Below are 21,431 nucleotides of genomic sequence, written 5' to 3' on the forward strand. Positions count from 1 at the left end.
ACTCTAATGCTTAAATAAGCAAAGGTTTTAGGTAGATTTTTAGTAGATTGGGTTCGAAAAATACCTGAAAGTGTCAGGGTATTTATAGGGGTGGCAACGGGGCGGGTAGGGGCGGGTTTTTGCTCTACCCGACCCCGCCCCGCCGTACAACAACCCACATAGAACCCGCCCCGCTTCTACCCACGGGTAGTAAAACGTTGAACCCTAACCCGCCCCGCCCCTAAACCCCCCTATAATTATTAAAATCCAATAAATTAAATTAAATTTTAAAATTTATATAACTATCATCACACACATAACATAAACTAAAGTAAAAATTTAAATATAATACAATATTATTAATCATTTACTAATTATTTTACATATATTTTACATATTATTTATATAGCGGGGCGGGTAGGGATGAGTATTACCTAAACCCGACCCCGCCCCGCCTCTCCCAAGAACTCGCCCCACTAAAAACCCGCCCCGAGCGGGTAGGGGCGGGGTGGGTACCCGCAGGTTCGGGTGGTATTGCCATCCCTAGGTATTTATAGGTGTAGATGTAGAGTCGATAACTATCTTTTGAATAGTTCCACCTTTGATGGTGGATAACCGTCCCCTTTGTTGGGGAGATTGTTGGAATTTTCCTTCTAGATGAAGGAGAGATATTGCAGGAGTTAGTTTTTCATTCAAGTAGATAAGGCCAAGGTTAGCGTCGTCGAGCTTGACCTCCATAAGATCAAGTGGGTGCTGCCTGTTGGAATAAATTAATTTTCAATTAACCCAGATCATCCATATTGAATCACCAAAAATATAACATATCATAATGCGGAAGCGTACCTGAATTCATAAATATGAATCATACGATCGGAAGAGTTTGGATCTTGTGGTTCTTTCGATCTTCCTCAACCAAAGCCTTCTGTATTCCTAGGAGGCCGAACTGCAACTCTTTTGATGGGGAAAGAGTAACATAGGCGGCTTTGGTATATTGGGGACCGAAACCCTGAAGGTCTATTTATATTTGAGCATGGCACCCATTAAACCCTTAAGCCTAAATAAAATAGTATCTAAAGCCCAAAAGATAATATATCTAAAATCCAAAAAGATAATTATCTAAGGAACAAATGATAATATCCGGTTTTATTCTCATTTAATTCCAAATCAAAAGTAATAATGACTTATTCAATTAGCATTTAAAACAATAAATGAGATCATCATTATATAAGTCATTTAATTTGAAATAGCATAATTTGTGATTATAATTAATATATGTATTGCCCACAAATAAGTTAGGAAATCAAATAATTTCCTAACAATCTCTCTCTTGGGTTATACATATATTATTTCTTGACATAATCACATCTTTATAAACTTTATGCGCGCATCTGAATGTTATTTCTCTCATTACTTTAACAATCTGGTCCGTCTCATACATTAGATATAGAACTACCGCAGCTTTTATCACATTAAATGCCGTGACTAAATCACGCCAATCACCATCCTAATATACTTAACGACATAGATCAAATTTGGATGAGTAATATGGAAATAACATGCCAAGTGATCTCATGCATGTCTATTTCCAGCTGGTCCAACTTTATTGAGATCAAACACAATACAAATATTGCAAAATAAACATTTCACATAACATGAAATAAACCATCAACTTAATTCTGCAGAAAAAATAACTCAATATCTGTCATAGGACATACAGCATAAACTCTCACTAAACCAAGGCATCACAAATATTGACACCCATCTGAGCAGTGTGCTCATGAAAAACTTTAGGGTCAATCCCTTGGTAATGGGTCTGCTAGCATATACTCTGTTCCTATATGTCCTATGGAAATCTGTTTTTTTTAAACTTTCTCCTTGACAACTAAGAACTTGATGTCTGTATGCTTCGATTTTGTCAAGCTCTTATTGTTATTGGAGTATAGTACTGCTGACATATTGTCACAAATATCTTTAATGGCCTTTCAATGTCATCTACTATATGAAGCTTAGTGATAAGGTTTCGCAACCATAAGCCATGAAATCGGAATCAGAGTACCTAATGATCTCCAAATTTTCTGATCTCCGATAAATAAGCATGTAATCCTTTGTTCTCTTTAAACAACGCATTACGCGTTTAACAGCTATCCAGTGATCCATATCCGAATTGCTCAAGTATCTACCCAACACTCCCACTATAAATGATATATTGAGATGTATGTAGACTTGAGCATACATTAAATTCCCTAGTGCTCATGCATAAGGTTTATCATGGATTGTTGTCTTCTTAAGATCATTTTGGGGCATTGCTTGAGACTAAACTTGTCTCTTTTAACTACGGGTGTCCCCATTGGTCTATAACTTTCTATGACATATCTACTTAAAATCTTTTCGATATAGTTCTTTTGTGACAATCCAAGAATACCTTGAAAGTAATCTCTTTGTATCTCGATTCCTAATACAAACGAGGCATCACCAAGATATTTCATTTCGAATTTGTTCGATAGAAATTTCTTAGTTTCATGCAACAAGCCTATATCGTTGCTGGCAAGTAGAATGTCATCAACATATAAGGCCAAAAAAAGTATTTACTCCCACTGAACTTGCGGTATACACATTCATATATAATATTTACCTCAAAACCATGAGGTAATGACTTAATTAAACTTGTGATACCATTAACGGAAAGCTTGTTTGAGACCATAGATGGATTTCTCCTTTTTCTATTGGATCTCCTTAATGACACTTCTTGAGGTTGTTGAGCTTGCTGTATGGGTTGGGGTTGATAAGGATTCTCATCATTTTCTTGTACTGTAGCAGTATCTCGAGCAACAACAATATTCTCATCGTTCTCTTGTATTGTAACTAGATTTACAGTAGGATTCTCATTTTGCTCTTGTACTATAACTGTATCTTGAACAACAATAGGCACAAGGACCTGATCATTGTCAGTTACAGAATCCTCATCAAAAGCAACATTCCTAACATTTTCTTCCCCCCAAACTCAACATCCTCAAGAAATCTTGCATTTCCCGTTTCAAAATAGACCTTGATGCAGGATTATAAAACTTGTACCCCCGTGAGTGCTCAGCGTAACCAACAAAGTAGCAACTAATTGTCCTTGAGTCTAATTTTCTTTCATGCGGCCTGTAAGGTCGCGCCTCAATTGGACTTCCCCAAATATGCAGATGCTTTATACTGGGCCTTTTTCCAGTCCAAATTTTATATGGGGTTTTGTTAACTGTTTTGCTTGGCACCCTATTAAGGATGTACACTGCGGTCTTTAAGACTTCTCCCCAGAGTGATTCAGGCAAGGAAGAATGACTAATCATACTTCTCACCATGTCTTTAAGAGTTTGGTTCCTTCGCTCTACAACACCATTCATGCTAGGTTTGCCTGGCATGGTGTATTGCGGAACAATACCACACTCCTCTAGGAAAAGAGCAAAAGGGCCCGGGACGTTGCTCACCTGAACCGTCATATCTTCCGTAGTATTCACCACCACGATCAGATTTGACAGCTTTAATTTTCTTTCCAAGTTGAAGTTCAACTTCAGCTTTAAAAGACTTGAAAACATCCAAGGCTTGGGACTTTTCATGAATTAAATATAGATAGCTGTAACGAGAGTAATCATCTATGAACGTAATAAAGTACCGTTGTCCATTCCAAGAGATAGTAGGGAATGGGCCACATATATCGGTATGTATCAGTTCTAAGACATCTTTAGCTCTCTCGGCACCTAATTTCCTTTCGTTTGTCCTTTTCCTCTTTATGCACTCAATGCAGACTTCAAAGTCCGCCAAATTTAGGTTCCAAGAATTCTATCCGACACAAGCCTCTGAATTCTCTGTTTAGAGATGTGACCTAGGCGTTTGTGCCATAATGATGCCGAATTCTCATTTAGTTTTCGTTTTGTACCCATTTGCAGTATTTCATTATTATAGGAATTTAAGTCAAGCCTATATAGATTATCCACCAAATGACCAGAGCAAATATTATTTGAATTATAGAAGAGGCTGACTTTATTGTCTCCGAACGAACAAAAATAACCTGATTTGTCCAAACGAGAAACAGAAACCAAATTCCGTCTAAATGACGGTACATAAAATGTCTCTAATAAATCCAAGTAAAATCCACTCGTGGAACATAATCTAAAGGTTCCTATAGCTTCGACTGCAACTATATTGTCGTCTGCCATATAGATGTATCTTTCAGCATCACTTAGCGGTCGGCTCCACAGGCAATCCTGCATAGTAACACTTACATGAGTAGTAGCAGCAGAATCTACCCACCAAGTATCAACATGTGCATAACTTAAACTAGCCTCAAAACAAACAAAAGTAAGAATTATACCCTTCTTTACACGCCATGTGGCATATTTGGTACAATCCTTCTTCATGTGTCCCACCTTCTTACAGAAGAAACAGGTTGAAACTTGATCCTGTTTCTTAGCCTTTTTTGGCTGAGAAGGCACATCCGCAGTGGTATTACGCTTTCTTTTATACTGAGAAGATGAAGCTATGTGAGCACTTTCAATCTTATCTTGCTGTAGCCTCTCTTCTTCTTGCACACTGTGAGATATAAGCTTATTTAAGGACCAAGTGTCCTTCAGAGTGTTATAACTCACTTTGAATTGTCCAAAGTGTGCAGGAAGGGAAATCAAAATGAAATGCACGAGTAAATCTTCAGACAACTCTAACTTTAGTGCTTTCAATTTTGAAGCAAGATGAGACATTTCCATAATGTACTCCCTTATATTCCCTTTACCTTTATACCTCATGGAGACAAGTTTGCTCAAAAGACTACTTGCCTCCGCCTTTTCATTCTTAGTAAAAAAATTTTCAACATCTTTCAGGAACTGTTTAGCATCTTTATCCTCAGTAATTGAGCCCCGAAACGCCTCAGGAATTGAGTGTTTCATGATCATAATGCTCATTCGATTGGATCTCTCCCACTTCTCTATTTTAACCTCGTTGAGGTTTTCCAAAGTGGAAGTGGGTTTCTCCTCTCGAAGAGCTATATCTAGATCTATACAACCGAGGACAATTTCCACGGTATCCTTCCAAACTTTAAAGTTTGAACCATTCAGCATAGGAATACTGTTAATTTGTGCAGAAATATTGGTAGCTAAAGCCATAGTTTCTGGATTAGAACAAAAAGAACATGCAGTAAACATTAGTTAATTAATGGGAAAAAATCCATATTGAGATATCTAGCACAACATTAATTTTCAATCTTTGGATAGAAAAATTAACTGTAAGTGATACTCTCATTGCAGTAATCAAATATTGTCAAAATTCCTGTCACACATTAAGCCTTTCTTTGGACCGACTTAATACGCACATGGAAACTTAAATTTCGCAACCTATTTATTACCGCATATATTTTCTATTAATTGGCCAAACAATAACCTTCCTTTGGGCCGATTATTGGCCGCATAATTAATAGAAAATAAACAAAAGTGTGCAATGCTTATTATTTGGCCAAACAACAAACTTCCTTTGGGCCGATTATTGTTTGCATAAATAATAAGCATTACTTTATTCTTAATCAGTTATCCAAATATTTATTTACCATTAATATGTGTATGTAATTCGGCTAAATATAGGCCTTCCTTTGGGCCGACCAATATTCGCATGAATTACATATCACCATATTCCTTATGTTTTGAATAAATCAATTTTCACAAAAGAGGCTACTTTGGCAGCATAATGTTCAATCAATTTATTTCAAAACCAAATCTTTATAAAATAGGTGGGTATAATAATCCAAATTGTTACTAGTTTCCTTATATAACAATTAATATTTTTTATTACTCAAATATTATTGATGTATACTCATAACTTGGCCAAATATAGATCTTCCTTTGGGTAGATCAATATTCGCATAAGTGACATACACATAATAATCCTTATATCTCATACGGATAATCAATTATCTTTACACCAAATTAATGGCACATACAATTAAATACCAATTGTATAGGGTTACAATAATATACGGAAAAATACATGATAAAAAAATATCTATTTAATTAACCGTATAAAAAATGCGACCAAGACAACGTTAACCTCTTAGTAATTATATATTGTATACCGTGAAGATTATATATAGTCCAAATATATAACGTGAATATATACGTATCGATGCACGCACATAATCAAGAACAATTTCATTAAGCGTGCATCAATTTCATATATAATGTAAACACGCATATGTATATCTATATTGATCTAATAAAATAAAATCGAATATTTTCGATGATTGAATTATGGATGGCTCTGATATCACTTGTTGGAATAAATTAATTTTCAATTAACCTAGATCATCCATATTGAATCACCAAAAATATAACATATCATAATGCGGAAGCGTACCTGAATTCATAAATATGAATCATACGATCGGAAGAGTTTGGATCTTGTGGTTCTTTCGATCTTCCTCAACCAAAGCCTTCTGTATTCCTAGGAGGCTGAACTGCAACTCTTTTGATGGGGAAAGAGTAACATAGACGGCTTTGGTATATTGGGGACCGAAACCCTGAAGGTCTATTTATATTTGAGCATGGCACCCATTAAACCCTTAAGCCCAAATAAAATAGTATCTAAAGCCCAAAAGATAATATATCTAAAATCCAAAAAGATAATTATCTAAGGAACAAAAGATAATATCCGGTTTTATTCTCATTTAATTTCAAATCAAAAGTAATAATGACTTATTCAATTAGCATTTAAAACAATAAATGAGATCATTATTATATAAGTCATTTAATTTGAAATAGCATAATTTGTGATTATAATTAATATATGTATTGCCCACAAATAAGTTAGGAAATCAAATAATTTTTTAACACTGCTTAGTTTGTAGATTGGGCTTTGCTCGCTTTGAACCTGGCTGTATTTTGGGCCAGGGTGTGAACAAATACTAAATTAAATTTATAGTTCCACAATACAACATTAATAATGATTGAGATATTAAAATATATCAATTTTGAAAAAAAAGAAAAGAAAGAAGAATAAATTAAAAAGAAATATATGTTTATTGATTAAAAAGTACATCTTATACACACTATAAGAAAAACGTTGAGTACCGTCGAAATTACCATCGTATTTAGTGTCACAGAGTAGCGGTGGAGTTACCATCAGATGATACCGGCGAAAACGGCATCGAATTCGTAAGGTTAATTAATTACTTGCGGATTTACATTTCCAACGGAAAATTCGCCGGTAATATTTGGAGGGAAACAAAAAATAAATTGGCGCGCCCTTAAGGTCGGACTTTTTGTCGAAAAAATTTGACGATAAACCCACTTAGCGAAAATTCTGCGTTTTGGTGACCCGCTATGGTTTACTGACAGTAAATTCGACAATTACTTGGACGGTAAATTCAAAGCGCGAATTCCCCCCCTTATTCGAATTTCTCTCTCTCTCTCTCTCTCTCTCTCTCTCTCTCTCTCTCTCTCTCTCTCTCTTTCTCTCTCTCTAACCCTCTTTCCTCCATCTCTCTCTCCACCCCTCTATCCCTCTGCTCGTTCTCTTTCTAACTCTCTCGCTTTCCCTGTCGTCGCGGGCCACCCTAAGCCGCCACCTCTCCCTTCTCTTTCTTCCCTTGTCTCTCTAATCCACTCTAGCTCGGCCCCTGTTACAGACCCCTGTTCTCGTTCCGGCTAACTTCCAACTCTAGTGACCGTTCATTTGCCGCTTCTCGCATTGGTAACATCATAGTGCCACTACAACTCCTTTTATCTTCCTTGCTCCGTTTCATTTTGGCAATCCAGGTTACTACTTTGTTTTTAATTTCTGTTTTAGTTAATTTTAGTTTTATTAATTTGATTTCTAGTTAGTTAGCATTAATTTTCTGTTAGTAGATTTAAGTAGTTAGGATAGGTTAGATTAGGTTATGAGGTTCTGAATTGCTGAAAAATGTTTGGATTATGCTTGGTTGTTGCTGATTTTGATTTATTTGTTGCCAGAGTTGATTGTTGATTTGAAATTGAAACTGTTAATTGCTATTTGATCTTGATTTTGCATGTTTAATGTTTGTGCATGCCAAATGTTAATCAATATGCCTCAGAGCTTTTAATGCAATTTTTGGTCTTATTCTTGAAAATCAATGCTCGTTTGTATGTTATAATTGCTATTATACATTGATAATAGAATTTGATTTATTTTTAATTGACCAAAACTTTTGAATTTTTGAATGATTGAGGTATTTATTTAATAGTACAGGGTTAATTAAGTGGGTCCTTTTTAACCCGATTAGATCAACTTTGTATGTTTAATTGGTTTCGGGTTATATTAGGAATGAATTTCAATTGTTAAAATTAATTGGTTTTTATTTCTGTTCCTTATTTAGTTATGAACTTAGGGTACTTAACTTGTTTTGGACTTAGAAATTTCTAAAATTCTGAACTTGTTTAGTTTCAATTTTAAGTAAAACATGTTCTAATTTGTTCCTTAGTTAGTTTTGATTTATTCTGATTCTAATTAAAACATGTTTTGATTATTGTTGATTTATTTTGAACTAGTTATTATAATTTATAAAGTTAATTTATTGTTCTAAATTTCTGATTATTGTTGATCATTATGTTGATTATTGTTAATTTGTGTTGAATATTGTTAACTTAGTTCTCTTTGTTGGATTTCTGAACTAAGTTTAACGAAGTTAATTGGTATGCTATTTGCAAATATAACGACAGGTGAAGGTTCGACGGATCAGGCTACTGGTCATGGACGTGGTAGAAGAAGGGTTTCTTTTGGTACCCCTGGGAATTCTAGACCCTCTCCCTCTACTCCGACAACTTCGGTGACATCACAGGCTGCGGGTTTAGCGGACCAGCCATTCATCATGGTCTCTAACCACAACTACGTCCCTCCATCTATGGCGATAACGCCACCTCCAACCGCTCAGCATCCCGCTGCCACGACGATGCTGCCTCCAACGATAAAAGCCGCGACCTCGGAGTCCTCTTATGGAAGTGAGGCAGTTGATGCCCCTCCACCATCTCCCATCACAGGTTGACGATTTGGACTGATGGTGGCATGAGGTAAGTATCACCTTATGTCTTCTATATTTCTAGATTATTGAATTGCTAAAAGTGTCTGATTATTGATTCTAGTTTAGTAAATTTATGATTGTAGGTTTGAATGGATGAATGTGTGTCATGTTTCCTGATTATTGAATTATTGAAAGTGTCTTATTATTGATTCTAGTTTAGTGGATTTAGGGCTGTAGATTTCAATAGCTGAAAGCGTTTCATATTTTCTGATTATTGAATTGCTGAAAATGTCTGTTGTTCATTGAGTGTTGACATTTGGTGCTGTTTAATTTGATTGTTGATGGAAAGATTTTGTGGCGCATTCCAGTTATAGATGAAATTCTGTCAAAATTTCTATAAAAAATCTCTATATATTATGGTTATTTGCTTTTGAAGTTTTAATTTATATTGCCATATTGTTTTGTTTGTAGATTGTTGATAGGTTCACGCCGAACAATATCGCATATACTTAGGAAATGACCAACGTCATCAAGCTGATGTACGACCATCCCTGACCCAACTACAAAAACATCCCCTCTGAGATTAAAGAGCAATGGTTTCAGAAATTGGCGGTAATTAATTTTTTTTTAGTTTCAAACTTTTTTAGCGAGTTTATATCTTCTATTTTGATTAACTAATTTTAAAGTTTCTTTGTGCAGTTGCACTTTATATGGGACCCCTCTCACGATGCCCTCATTAGAAAGATCTACGACTATTGAATGGGTTGGCGGCTGCAGCAGATGCTGGAGGATGTTCGTGAGGGGCGGGACCACCTGACAACTTGAATCCGACCGGAAATAAGGAAGGCTCTGTAGTTCACTGGAAGACTAATGAGGGGTTCAAGCATCGATATTTCACCAACAGAGCTAACAAAGCATCAGCCAGGTCGTTCAAGTATACCAGTGGCTCAACAATCTTCACCAAAACTAAGGTCAGGCTGGTATATAGTATGTTTAATTTTGTTATTAACTTAGTTATATTCTTTTACATATCATTACTAGGCATCCTAGCCTTATTGTTTCAATGCAACATGTGCAGTCGAAGTCATTAGATCGTGAGGCGACATTGGTAGAGATGTTCAAGTACACCCACATGCTGAAGGAGAACAAAGCGAGATTTGCTGATCAGCGGTCTCAGGATCATTATGTGAGTAAACATACATCTGATCTTCTAATATAAAATTAGAGATTAACTGTATAGCTGTCGTACTAATCACAATAACATGTATTATACATGAGTCCTACACATAGGGACTAGAGGCTGTGACCCAGTAATCTCAGCAAAGTGGGGAGGATGCTGTCGATGGATCTACTGCTTTAGTCGTCAATCCCGAAGCAGTTTGGCCCAAGACCGCCTCAGCACCGTATAAGAACCACGTATACGGAATGGGGTCGTTCTTCGCTAACAGCCTCCACACCTCCACGTTGAGACCATCGTCCGCCTCTGCTACCGGTCGAGTCGTCGAACCCGAGGAAGGCATCGATTTGAGGCTGCAGGTGCAGGAGCTCACCTGCAGTCTTTACCAGTAGGCTCAGAAATTGAACGATTATCGAGAGAGGTATTAAGAGATCCTCACATGCGTGATGGACACGGATGACCTCAGGCTGGAGTGGAGCGAGCAGCTGGAGCGGCTTCAGCGGATGGAGGCTCAGATGGAGGTATACCAGGCTCAGATGCGCGCCGCTGGCATCATCCCTGTTGGTGGCACACAGACATCACCGCCTTCTATGCTGCCTCATTAGAGTTATAGGAACAACAACGACAACAAGGACTACCTGGATCTTTAGTGATTAGTGTTTCGCTTTATTATTTCATTGTATTTATTTGATTTACTTGACTTTTAATTTATTTGAATATTTTATTATTTATTTTAAAATATAGATTTTTATTACTTATAAATTGACCATTAATGATGTAAAACATAAATTTAAATAAAAAATTAAAATTCACCATTTATTTCATATTTTTTTAAAAAAAATTGATATTACGGTCGGATTTATTGAGGAAATAATTCGACGATAATAGTGCGAAAAACAACATATTGTGGCGTCAATATTACTGTCGAAAAAATCCATTGGTAACCAAATGGTATTTCGAGCAGGTAATCTGTCGCAGAATCCGATGGTAATTATCATCGAACGAAAAAAATTTGACGGTAAACATTTACCGATGAGGTTTATACTCTCTAATTTCTTTCGACGGTAACTTAATTACCGTCAGATTTTGTTTGTTTTCCCAACGAAAAATCCGATAGTACTCGTCGTTTTTCTTATAATGATATATCTTTCTTGATTTGATAGAGTATTAAGGTGAATAAAAATAAAATAAAATGAAAAATCATGTTGTGGCATGGTCATGTAATTCATTCAAGCTTATATAATTCAAAGTCAAACAATATACAGCTCAGAGAAAAAAAAAAGTCAACACATTATATCTAGGTCGTGATTTTGGAAAGTAAAACTTAGCACTATATATGGCAGTATGTATATAATATATCTACCATTGATATATATGAAGCAGCTCCCCTTCTTTCTGGATCTCATTTTTCAAAACCATATGTAGTTTAAATGATGAAAGGGATGAAGCATATTATTATTGTGATTGTTATTATGGGTTTGATGTTGTTGTGGCCTTGTCCATCATCAGCAGAGAAGACAGTGATTAATGTTGGAGTAGTGCTTGATCTTAGTGAAACAGTGGGGAAGATTGGATTGAGTTGCATCAACATGTCCCTTTCGGATTTCTATGATTCTCATCCTCATTACAACACCAGGATGCTCCTCCATGTCAGAGACTCTCAAACTGATGTTGTTACCGCTGCTTCTGCAGGTACATATTTTTTCAATTAGCTGCATATATCTTGCTTATTAGCTTACATGTATGTCCGTACAAATTTTCAATTACTTCAAATTATTTTTAAATATTATATACTCTGATTAGCTTGCTAATTGCATTGTGAAGATGTATTTTATCATCTATGTGAGATGAACCTCTCTTATTATATATACTCCTCTCATACACCGTTAGGAATTTGAGTATTAAGAAACATTCAAAACTTCATGGTTTTTCGATTACTTTATAGGTACTTAAAGGAATAAAAAGGGAATACAAGGGTAATGGGCTTCTTTGACAATAAGTTTGTTAGAGTAGAAGAATATATATAATTTTGAGTTCTTTTTTTCATTTAATTTTAATTAATTTATTTTTTTCCCTCATATTTTGAAATATTACTAAAGGCCATTTTATAACAGGACTAATTAATAATAGAGGAGTGCTAGAGGTCAGCAACTTTTGTATTTTGTAACTATCAATTGGCTATTAATAGTATTTTTAATGGTGTGAGATTACATCTAATAATAGGAAATCACTCATTTTTCTTTTGATAGTTAAGTGCTAACACAAAAACACAAAACTTGCTGGCCCGTAGACTTTCTCTTAATAATATCTCATTCTTAGTCTCTGCCCGTATTGATTCTATATATATATATCGAGGAGGGATGACACTATTAGCGAGTAAATGAGTAATTTAAAAGCCTATTCAAATGCGTGTATATATAAACTAGAGATATTCATAGCACGAAAAAGAAAACAAACAAGAGAGAGAAATAATGTACGGAGAAGCTAAGACCTCTTCAGCTCTTGGATTACTACTTAACTAATTGTAGTAGTATTCATCATAAGTTATATATTAGACCAAGTCATTTTAATTGGTGATGGAACCTATCATATATTTGAGTCACGGCAATGCATATGCATGTATATGAGGCGTGACTAAGACAGAAGGAAGTTAAAGGGATATTAGCTAGCTCCAATCACAGATAAGGAAGAAAATCTATCACTTGTGTATATATAGTCTCCAGTCGTTATATATCACTGTCCCCACTGTGTTTACTTCAAAATTTCCAAATCAAGCAGCCTTTCTTTAAGAATATATATATATAAATTTATTTTTAATATATATTTTATAATCACAGCATATTTTAGTATATACTTAACATTAATATGTAATAGGTTAGTTGACTTGTATTATAACAATACTTAAACTTCATATATTACGATTTAAATAAGAGGAATACTAGGAGGACAGTAACTTTTGTGATTTGTAACCATTAAATAGCCATTAATAATAGTTTTAATGATGTGAGATTGGTGTGAGATTTTATCCAATGATTCACTTTTTTTTGCTGGTTACATGCTGGCCAAAATTTAACAAAGTTGCTGCTCCTAGACTTTTCCTTTTATTCTTTTTGAGGAAAAATATTCTCTTAAAAACTTTACAAGATCCTCTGGCTTAGTAAAACCTCCAGTTTTGTCCCAATTAAACCCTCCACTAAGCAAGTGTTTTTGCTTGAAAAAGACAAGCTTAGAAGCAGTGCAAGTTACTAATTAATATACTATATATACACTAGCATTTGACTTTATAAAATTAATTAACTAATAGCTAGTACGTACGTACTTGTAAACTACATCAGGATATATATGATTATAAAATTGTGGAAGAATAAATTAAAATTAATTGTAAAGATATTTTTACAAAAAATATTATTTAAATATTAAAATTAATCATCAAAATCAATAATTATATATTTATATACGAATACATGTATTATTTAAGATAAATGTTACCAAATCTTCTTTAAAATAACATATAATGTATCATCTATAACATGGCTTAATTTTTTCTTGGTTAATATTTTAACAACTTCCTCCAAATCTTCATTCAAACTTCAAAAACAAAAAAAAACAAAAAAAAAAAAAAAAACAAAGTCTCTCTCTCAACATAACGGTTATGATTCTGGGTGGGTTGAATTTCTTATTTTTGATCATTGTTCACTTCAACATGCATTTACACTCTAAACCTCTTAATGTTTCCATGTTTGTTACTTTTTTAATATTAAAATGAAAAGATTTTCTATTAATTTTTCATTCTTTTTAATTTCACCGATAATTTAGTTTATTGTTAAATCATGGAAGAATTAGTTAGTTTCTTTCATCTCTTTTTTATTACTGAGATTTATATATTTAAATCCTGATTTTGGATTCAATTTTCTTTACTACTGAAATTAATTGAATATCTATCATGATTACACTTTTTGTTTTGTTTGAGGAAAAAAATTAGAAAGAGAAAGATTTGTTTATTAATGCTTTTAAAAATATATAATGATGAATTATAATAAATTAATTACAACTAATTCTATTATAGTTCAAATATTAAGTCTAGTTAAATTTAAGCAATTCAAATTATTAATATAGTTAATAATTAAAATTAAAATATCAACTAATTAAAAGTTAACACATCACATAAGATAAATTATATATTATTTTTAAAAAAATTGAATAAAACTTATCATTATTTAACTTATTTTTATATTTTAATATATATTTTATATTAGTAACTAATTTTAGTATATACTTAATATAATTGATTTTATTGATTTAAATATATTCAATTAAACTGATTAGTATAATACTTAGTAATATTTTGATATAAATACGATGAAGATATGTGAGTAAAGTTATTGTTTGGAGTGTTATGTGGTATGCATCCATTTTTTTTTTTCTTATGCACATACAGCTGTAGAGTTGATGAAAAAGGAGAAAGTGGAAGCAATAATGGGACCAGTAACATCAATGCAAGCAAGCTTTGTTGTGAATCTTGGAGACAAAGCTCACGTTCCAATCATATCCTTCACCGCAACAAGCCCTTCTCTAACATCGCTTGGCAGTTCCTACTTCTTTCGAATTGCACAAAATGATTCTACTCAAGTACACGCCATAAGCGACATCATCCAATCCTTCGGGTGGAGACAAGCAGTTCCTATCTACATCGACAACGACTATGGCCGCGCCATTATTCCCTTCTTAACCAATTCCCTTCAACAAGCAAATATCAGGGTCCCATACCTCGCTGTTATTCCTCCCTCCGCCACCACCGATCACATTGAAGAACAGCTTTACATGCTTATGACCATGGAAACTAGGGTTTTTGTTGTTCATATGGTGGGGAATCCTGGGTCCACTCTCTTTGCCATTGCGGATCGGATTGGAATGATGAAACAAGGCTATGTTTGGATTGTAACCAATGGTATGGCTAATACTTTGGCCTCTCTTGACTTCTCGGATATTCAAGCGATGCAAGGTGTGTTAGGAGTGAAAACATATGTTCCTAAAACCAAAAGGGTTGTTGATTTCCAAGCACGTTGGAAGAGGCGTTTCTTGCAGGACAATCCAGCCATGGTTGATGCAAGCATCAATGTGTTTGGATTATGGGCTTATGATGCCTCAACCGCGCTCGCAAGCGCCGTTGAGAGGGCTAATAATAATAATTCGAAACCCGGATTTCAAAACACCACAAATAATGCTTCCAGCAATTTCAGTGAGATTGACAATGTAGGAGTATCGGAGAGGGGTGAAGAATTGCGGGACGCTTTATCGGACACCAGATTCAGCGGCCTGGCCGGCCAATTCGGCCTTGTCAATGGAGAATTAGAAGCTGCAACTTTTCAGATAATTAACGTAAATGGTAATGGAGAAAAGGTGATAGGATTTTGGACACCACAGAAGAGATTAACAAGGAATCTTAGCAGCCTAATAAAAAGTAGTACAACTGATTTGAATAATAATCATGATAATGTTCTAGGAGCAATGATATGGCCAGGGGATAGTTATTCAGTTCCAAAGGGGTGGGAGATACCAACAAATGGGAAGAAATTGAGGATTGGAGTTCCGGTGTCATCAAGGCCTCAATTTGTGAAGGTGGAAAATGATGGTGAAACTAACACAACAAAGGTAACTGGTTTTAGCATTGATGTGTTTGAAGCGGTGGTGCAAGCTTTGCCTTATGCTTTGCCATACCAATTCATTCCTTTTGCAAAACCCAATGGGGAGAGCGCCGGCACCTATGATGATTTAATCATGCAGGTCTATTATGGGGTAATATTAATTAAGTACTTCTTTAATTTGGAATGAGTGACTAATTATTCTTTGTCAAGAGTTATTAATAAATTATAGGTAAAAATTCATATACAATGTCCTTATATAAAATTGATAATTAAAAATTATTAAATAATAATTTAATTATCAACTTTATCTGAATTATATTAAAAAACAAACAGGTGTTTGATGCTGTGGTGGCAGACACAACGATTATAGCAAACAGGTCAAAGTACGTTGACTTCACGTTGCCGTATACAGAGTCAGGAGTATCAATGGTGGTGCCAGTGAAAGACAAGAGCAAGAAGGGTGCATGGGTGTTCCTAAAGCCTCTAACCTGGGATCTATGGATGACCACTGGTTGTTCCTTCGTGTTCTTTGGATTCGTGGTGTGGGTTCTTGAGCATCGCATCAACAAAGATTTTCGTGGCCCTCCTTCTCACCAGATCGGCACCAGTTTGTGGTTTTCTTTTTCCACCATGGTCTTTGCTCATCGTATGCATGCATCCTCCACTACTCTCCATTAATATTAAACATGCTAATTAAATGAGGTTATAGATCGACTAATTTGAATCAATTACTTAACATGTATCTATATATCTTAGGAGAAACTCTTTATTATTGTTCTAAGACTAAACTAAAGAATTAACTTTTTTTAATTTTAATCAATTTATATCACATATACTAAAATAATTTTGTTTTAGATATCCACTAATAATTTCTCGGCATTCAGCTATAATTTGCATCGACAGCATATAAATTATTATCTTTATTTTAAGTAGTTACTTTATTAGTTAAGAATCTAGTTTAATTTTATATGAATAATGTGATCAGGAGAAAAAGTAGTGAGCAACACTGCACGGTTTGTTGTGATAATATGGGTATTTGTGGTGCTGATTTTGACTCAGAGTTACACAGCAAATTTATCATCACTACTAACAGTGGAGCAACTTCGACCAACAGTGACCAATGTAAATGATCTAATAAAGTATAGAACACGTGTTGGGTACCATACAGGTTCTTTTGTTCGTGGGATCTTGCTCAACCTTGGTTTCAAGGATTTTCAGCTCATAACTTATAATTCCACAGCACAATGTGATGATCTTCTCAGCAGAGGCAGTCAAAACGGTGGAATTGCTGCTGCATTTGATGAAATTCCTTACATTAGGATTCTTCTTGGAACCTATTGCTCTAAGTATACCATGGTGGACCCCACATTTAAAACCGATGGCTTTGGCTTTGTAAGTTACGTACATTATTTTGAATAAACATCTATCAGAATTAATCTTTAAAAATTTAATAGACAATATTTTGATTTTTAAGATTTTTTAAAAATTAGACTTATTGAATAGACTGATTTTTCTTTGTTTTAATTATTTAAATATAGATTTAATTTGATTACGAGGGTTACAAATGTATATATAGGTATTCCCAAAAAGTTCTCCTCTGGTGGGTGATGTATCAAGGGCAATTCTGAAAGTAACTGAAGATCCAAGAATGAAAGAAATAGAGAGTGCATGGTTTGAGAAGCGAAGTAGTTGCCAGCAAGAAGATGCATCAGTGTCTTCTTCTAATAGTCTTGGCCTAGACAGCTTCTGGGGCCTATTTCTCATTGCTGCATTGGCTTCCATTTCAGCACTCCTCATCTTTGCAGTTACATTCTTGTATGATCATAGACATCAATGGTGGTTCATCAATAATGATTATTCAACATGGAAGACTCGAATCCGCATCTTGCTGAGAATCTTCGACCAGAGAGACCCTAGGTCTCAAAGATTCAGGAGCGGTGGTACTGATTCAGTTAAGGAAGAAGATAGACACAATTATGATCAAAATAGCAGCACCATTGGTCGTCATCATCATCATCTTCATGATCATAGCTTAGATGCTGCTTCCACCTACACAGAATCCAGCTTCTCCTTTCAAGGATCACCTTGTGAAGACAGCAATAGTGATCATAATAATAATGTAGAGCAAAATAATTTGCGTAGTCAACCATCTCAACAAGAAAACTGATGCAATTACTTCATTTAATTTGTTATTATTAATTAATTAGACGTAAGATTAATATATATAGTTTGTGTTATGTTTTTAATAAGTAATTCCAATATTTAATTAGGGCCATCTGGTTCGATTTTTGTATTTGTACAGAGACGATTCCGATTTACCTAACCATCTAGAAATGGCAAGCTAAGACCCGGTCTCTTTAACTACTGCTACTATGTATTGTTGACTAATTATATTATATAATTATTATTATATATTCAAGTCTTGTGGTCTTTCAATATGTATATTCCTTTTGAGTTTTGACCTGGCTTTCAGGACATATGTTTCGTGCAAGCTAAGTTATTAGTTAGATGAACAATTAATGATTTACCTCTCTAAGATCCCATGTTACTTTTCATCTGTAGGTACAATAACAAAATGGAGGAAAAGTTCAACATAATTATATTATGCTTGTGGCTAGATTATGAAAAATTATGAGACTTTTATATATATATATATATATATATATATATATATATATATATATATATATATATATATTATTAGTTACTACCTTTAAATTATTATAATATTCTCTTAAACCTCATAAATGTACACAAGAAATATATTCTTTTGATAATGTGTACAATAGATTTTAAATTTGGCACAATACAAAAATTTTCTTATCGGCTATTAAACAACCATCCACGTAGTTATTAAAATAATCATCCGACTATCTAGTGAAATGACCATCCAATATTTGTTAATTGTATATATTTAAACTGAATCAAACAAAATAACCAGCCAATTAAAAATTAAAATAACTATCTACATATCTATAGTGAATTGAACATCCAGTATCTAAATTCGTTCGTTGATGTATATACTTTGAAGACGTAAGGGGAGTGAAACCCAAAAACGCCAAGTTGGCCGGAAATCTCCGCAACACCATAAAACAAAGGACTCGTCTTTTTGATATCTTCAATCCGATGCACCACATCCATCAGAGGCAACTCACCAAACTCCAAATTACCGTACACGTGTGGCACCATCTCCACCCGCTATATGTCGCGGATGAAGACGCTAAGACGGTGAAACCCGCTGGCTGCCGGAGAGCTGCACGACCGCCGCGTTGGTGGGCTGGACGACGGACGCAACGTGCGTGAAGGGGATGTCTTCGTCAGATGTTCTCGGACAGCTGAGCAGCATTAGGTTGCGTTCTTGGCGGCGAACAGTAGTAATCTTTGGTTTTCAGGGCGAAAAGAGTGGAAGAGAAAAAACGAAACTGCAACACGTTCTTCGCACGCATAAACTAGAGGAATACGTAACTTCTTCATAGCCAAATTTTTATTTTTTAAAATTTAAAATTAAAAATTATTAAAAATTAATTAATTATTAATGGATTATAATTTCAATTTTACTGTCATTGTACACATTATACATTAAATTTATTGTCTCCGTATATTTTTTCTATTAGAATTACCCACTATAGGCTATAGCTAATAAGATATATATAGCTATACAAATTACACAATTAATTTTGATATTAAAATTCAATTATGTATTATATGTTCACTAATATTTCATTCTTTTAAGATGCAATCCACACGGTGGTTAGTAGTTATTACACATTTACACTGGGTTTGATCAATTGAACCTTATTGGAAAATGGAAATAATTCATTGACCTTTGGAAGTAAAATCTTTTATAATAAGTAGTCTTCCGCAACAAGAACCTGCATAAAGAAAACACATTGGTTACCTTTATTCAAATTAAACCTAGTTGTGAAAGTATTCACAAGTCAAAAAAGGGTTGTTAAGAGTGAAACACACCGAGTAAGAGAGATACAATTTTTGTCTTTCATTCAATGTGATTGGTAATATGTGTATGTAGCTAGGGCTTGGTGTATGTGGCAACTACTAATGTCTGTACATAAAGGACCCACTTTTGACTTTCCTCCGCAATGACTTCACCTTCCCAATTCTTGTCCCTATCACAATACTCTTTTTTAATTTGTTTTTCTTTTTATAATGACTTATTGAAGTTTGATTTGGTCAAAGTGAATGAAAAGAAAGAAAAAAGAACGAACGAAAGAACTATACAGTGTATGTGCAGTTTTTTTTAATCCTGTTCTGTTTCTACTCCTATGACCATGGAATTGTTAGACAAGGAACTCGTTATACTGTTATAATCGTATAAACATGAAATTAACGTAAAATAAATAATTAAGTGCAATCTATTCAGTATAATAAATTATGAAAAGAGTCCACGAAGACTTCATTTTTTTATTGAATAAGGTACCGCGTCTAGTAATTCTACCGAAATAAAAATAAAGCTAAGGCACTTTTATATTCAGTTCTGACAAATTCATCATATTATTATATATCTTCAATAAATATCACTTTTTTTTTCCTTCAATAATATATATTTTTGTTAGTTGTACAATTATATATCTGTAAATATAGATGTCAAGGAATGAAAGTGACGGTTTGATGGACACACAAAACTACAAAAGTAATGGTTTTTCGAGTAATTAATTTATCGGAATTATTTGATAACCAAAATAAATTAATTAGTAAAAAATAGTTAGAATTTGTTTTATTTTAATATTATTAATTATTATAATAATTAATAAATATTAAATAATATAAATTTTTAATTTTTTTATTTTCCTAAATAATTTATATATATTATGATATTTTTCGACCCAGAGAGTTAAGGACGAGTTTATCACAAATTTGACGAGTTCTATTTAAATTTAGGTACTTGTTACAATAATACTTATATATAATTGTTTAATTTATTAATAAAAAAGACAAAAATTAATATTTAATATTTATTATAAAAGATAAGTTTGACAAATTTAATACGAAACTAAAAGACACCAAAAAATTTGTCTTAAATTTAATGGTTCGTCATTTGTTACATATTTAAAAAATAAAAATTTAAACTTTTAATATCTGTTTAAATTTGTGATAAACGGACATGATATGATATAAAACACGTAGATACACAAATTTAAAATTTTTATAAGACATGAAAATACAGCATATATATAAAATATAAAATATTTTTTAAATAAATTATAATAATATTTTAATATTTTATTAATATTAAAATATAAATTAATTTTTTAATTATTTTTAATTTTTTAAATTATATAAAATATTTTTTGTTTTAATAATTAATAATATATACTACTTTTAAATTTATTTCAAAAATACATGTTAAAAATAAGATTTGATACAATATGGTTAGACACAATATATACAATATATACGAATGTGTCCAACGAATAAAAAAAAGTATCTATGCATATAGTTGGTTTAAACGAACGAATAAACGAATCGTGAGTTGGTGTATAATTAAGGCCAATTTTATGGTGTTTATTAGTTGGTATTTAAATTTTGCTTAACTTATCTTTTGTAGTAAGTTTTAATTTTTTAAAAATTATTTATTGTTATATCTTTTAAATTAAATATTATTTTTTAACTTTTT

The 21,431-nt window shown here is 33.4% G+C and overlaps 1 protein-coding gene across 3 annotated transcripts; it reads left to right on the plus strand.

Annotated features, from left to right (window-relative positions):
- Positions 1-11,512: 11,512 nt before the first annotated feature.
- LOC107624548 (glutamate receptor 2.1) lies at positions 11,513-18,042 on the plus strand. 3 transcript variants are annotated; one of them, XM_016327049.3, is made up of 5 exons: positions 11,513-11,843; positions 14,590-15,947; positions 16,130-16,442; positions 16,782-17,188; positions 17,373-18,042. In XM_016327049.3, exons 1-5 carry the CDS (start codon positions 11,582-11,584, stop codon positions 17,961-17,963), a joined length of 2,931 nt encoding a protein of 976 aa, XP_016182535.1. In that variant the 5' UTR covers positions 11,513-11,581; the 3' UTR covers positions 17,964-18,042. The 3 variants fall into 3 exon arrangements, with proteins under 3 accessions (XP_016182535.1, XP_088348397.1, XP_088348391.1); XM_088492271.1 differs by having other exon boundaries at positions 11,541-11,843; positions 14,590-15,935; XM_088492265.1 differs by having other exon boundaries at positions 11,541-11,843; positions 14,596-15,947.
- The last annotated feature ends 3,389 nt before the right edge of the window (positions 18,043-21,431 follow it).

The sequence above is a fragment of the Arachis ipaensis genome, chromosome B10 (genome assembly GCF_059453495.1).
Source record: "Arachis ipaensis isolate K30076 ecotype BB chromosome B10, ASM5945349v1, whole genome shotgun sequence".
In the NCBI taxonomy this organism is placed as follows: Eukaryota; Viridiplantae; Streptophyta; class Magnoliopsida; order Fabales; family Fabaceae; genus Arachis; species Arachis ipaensis.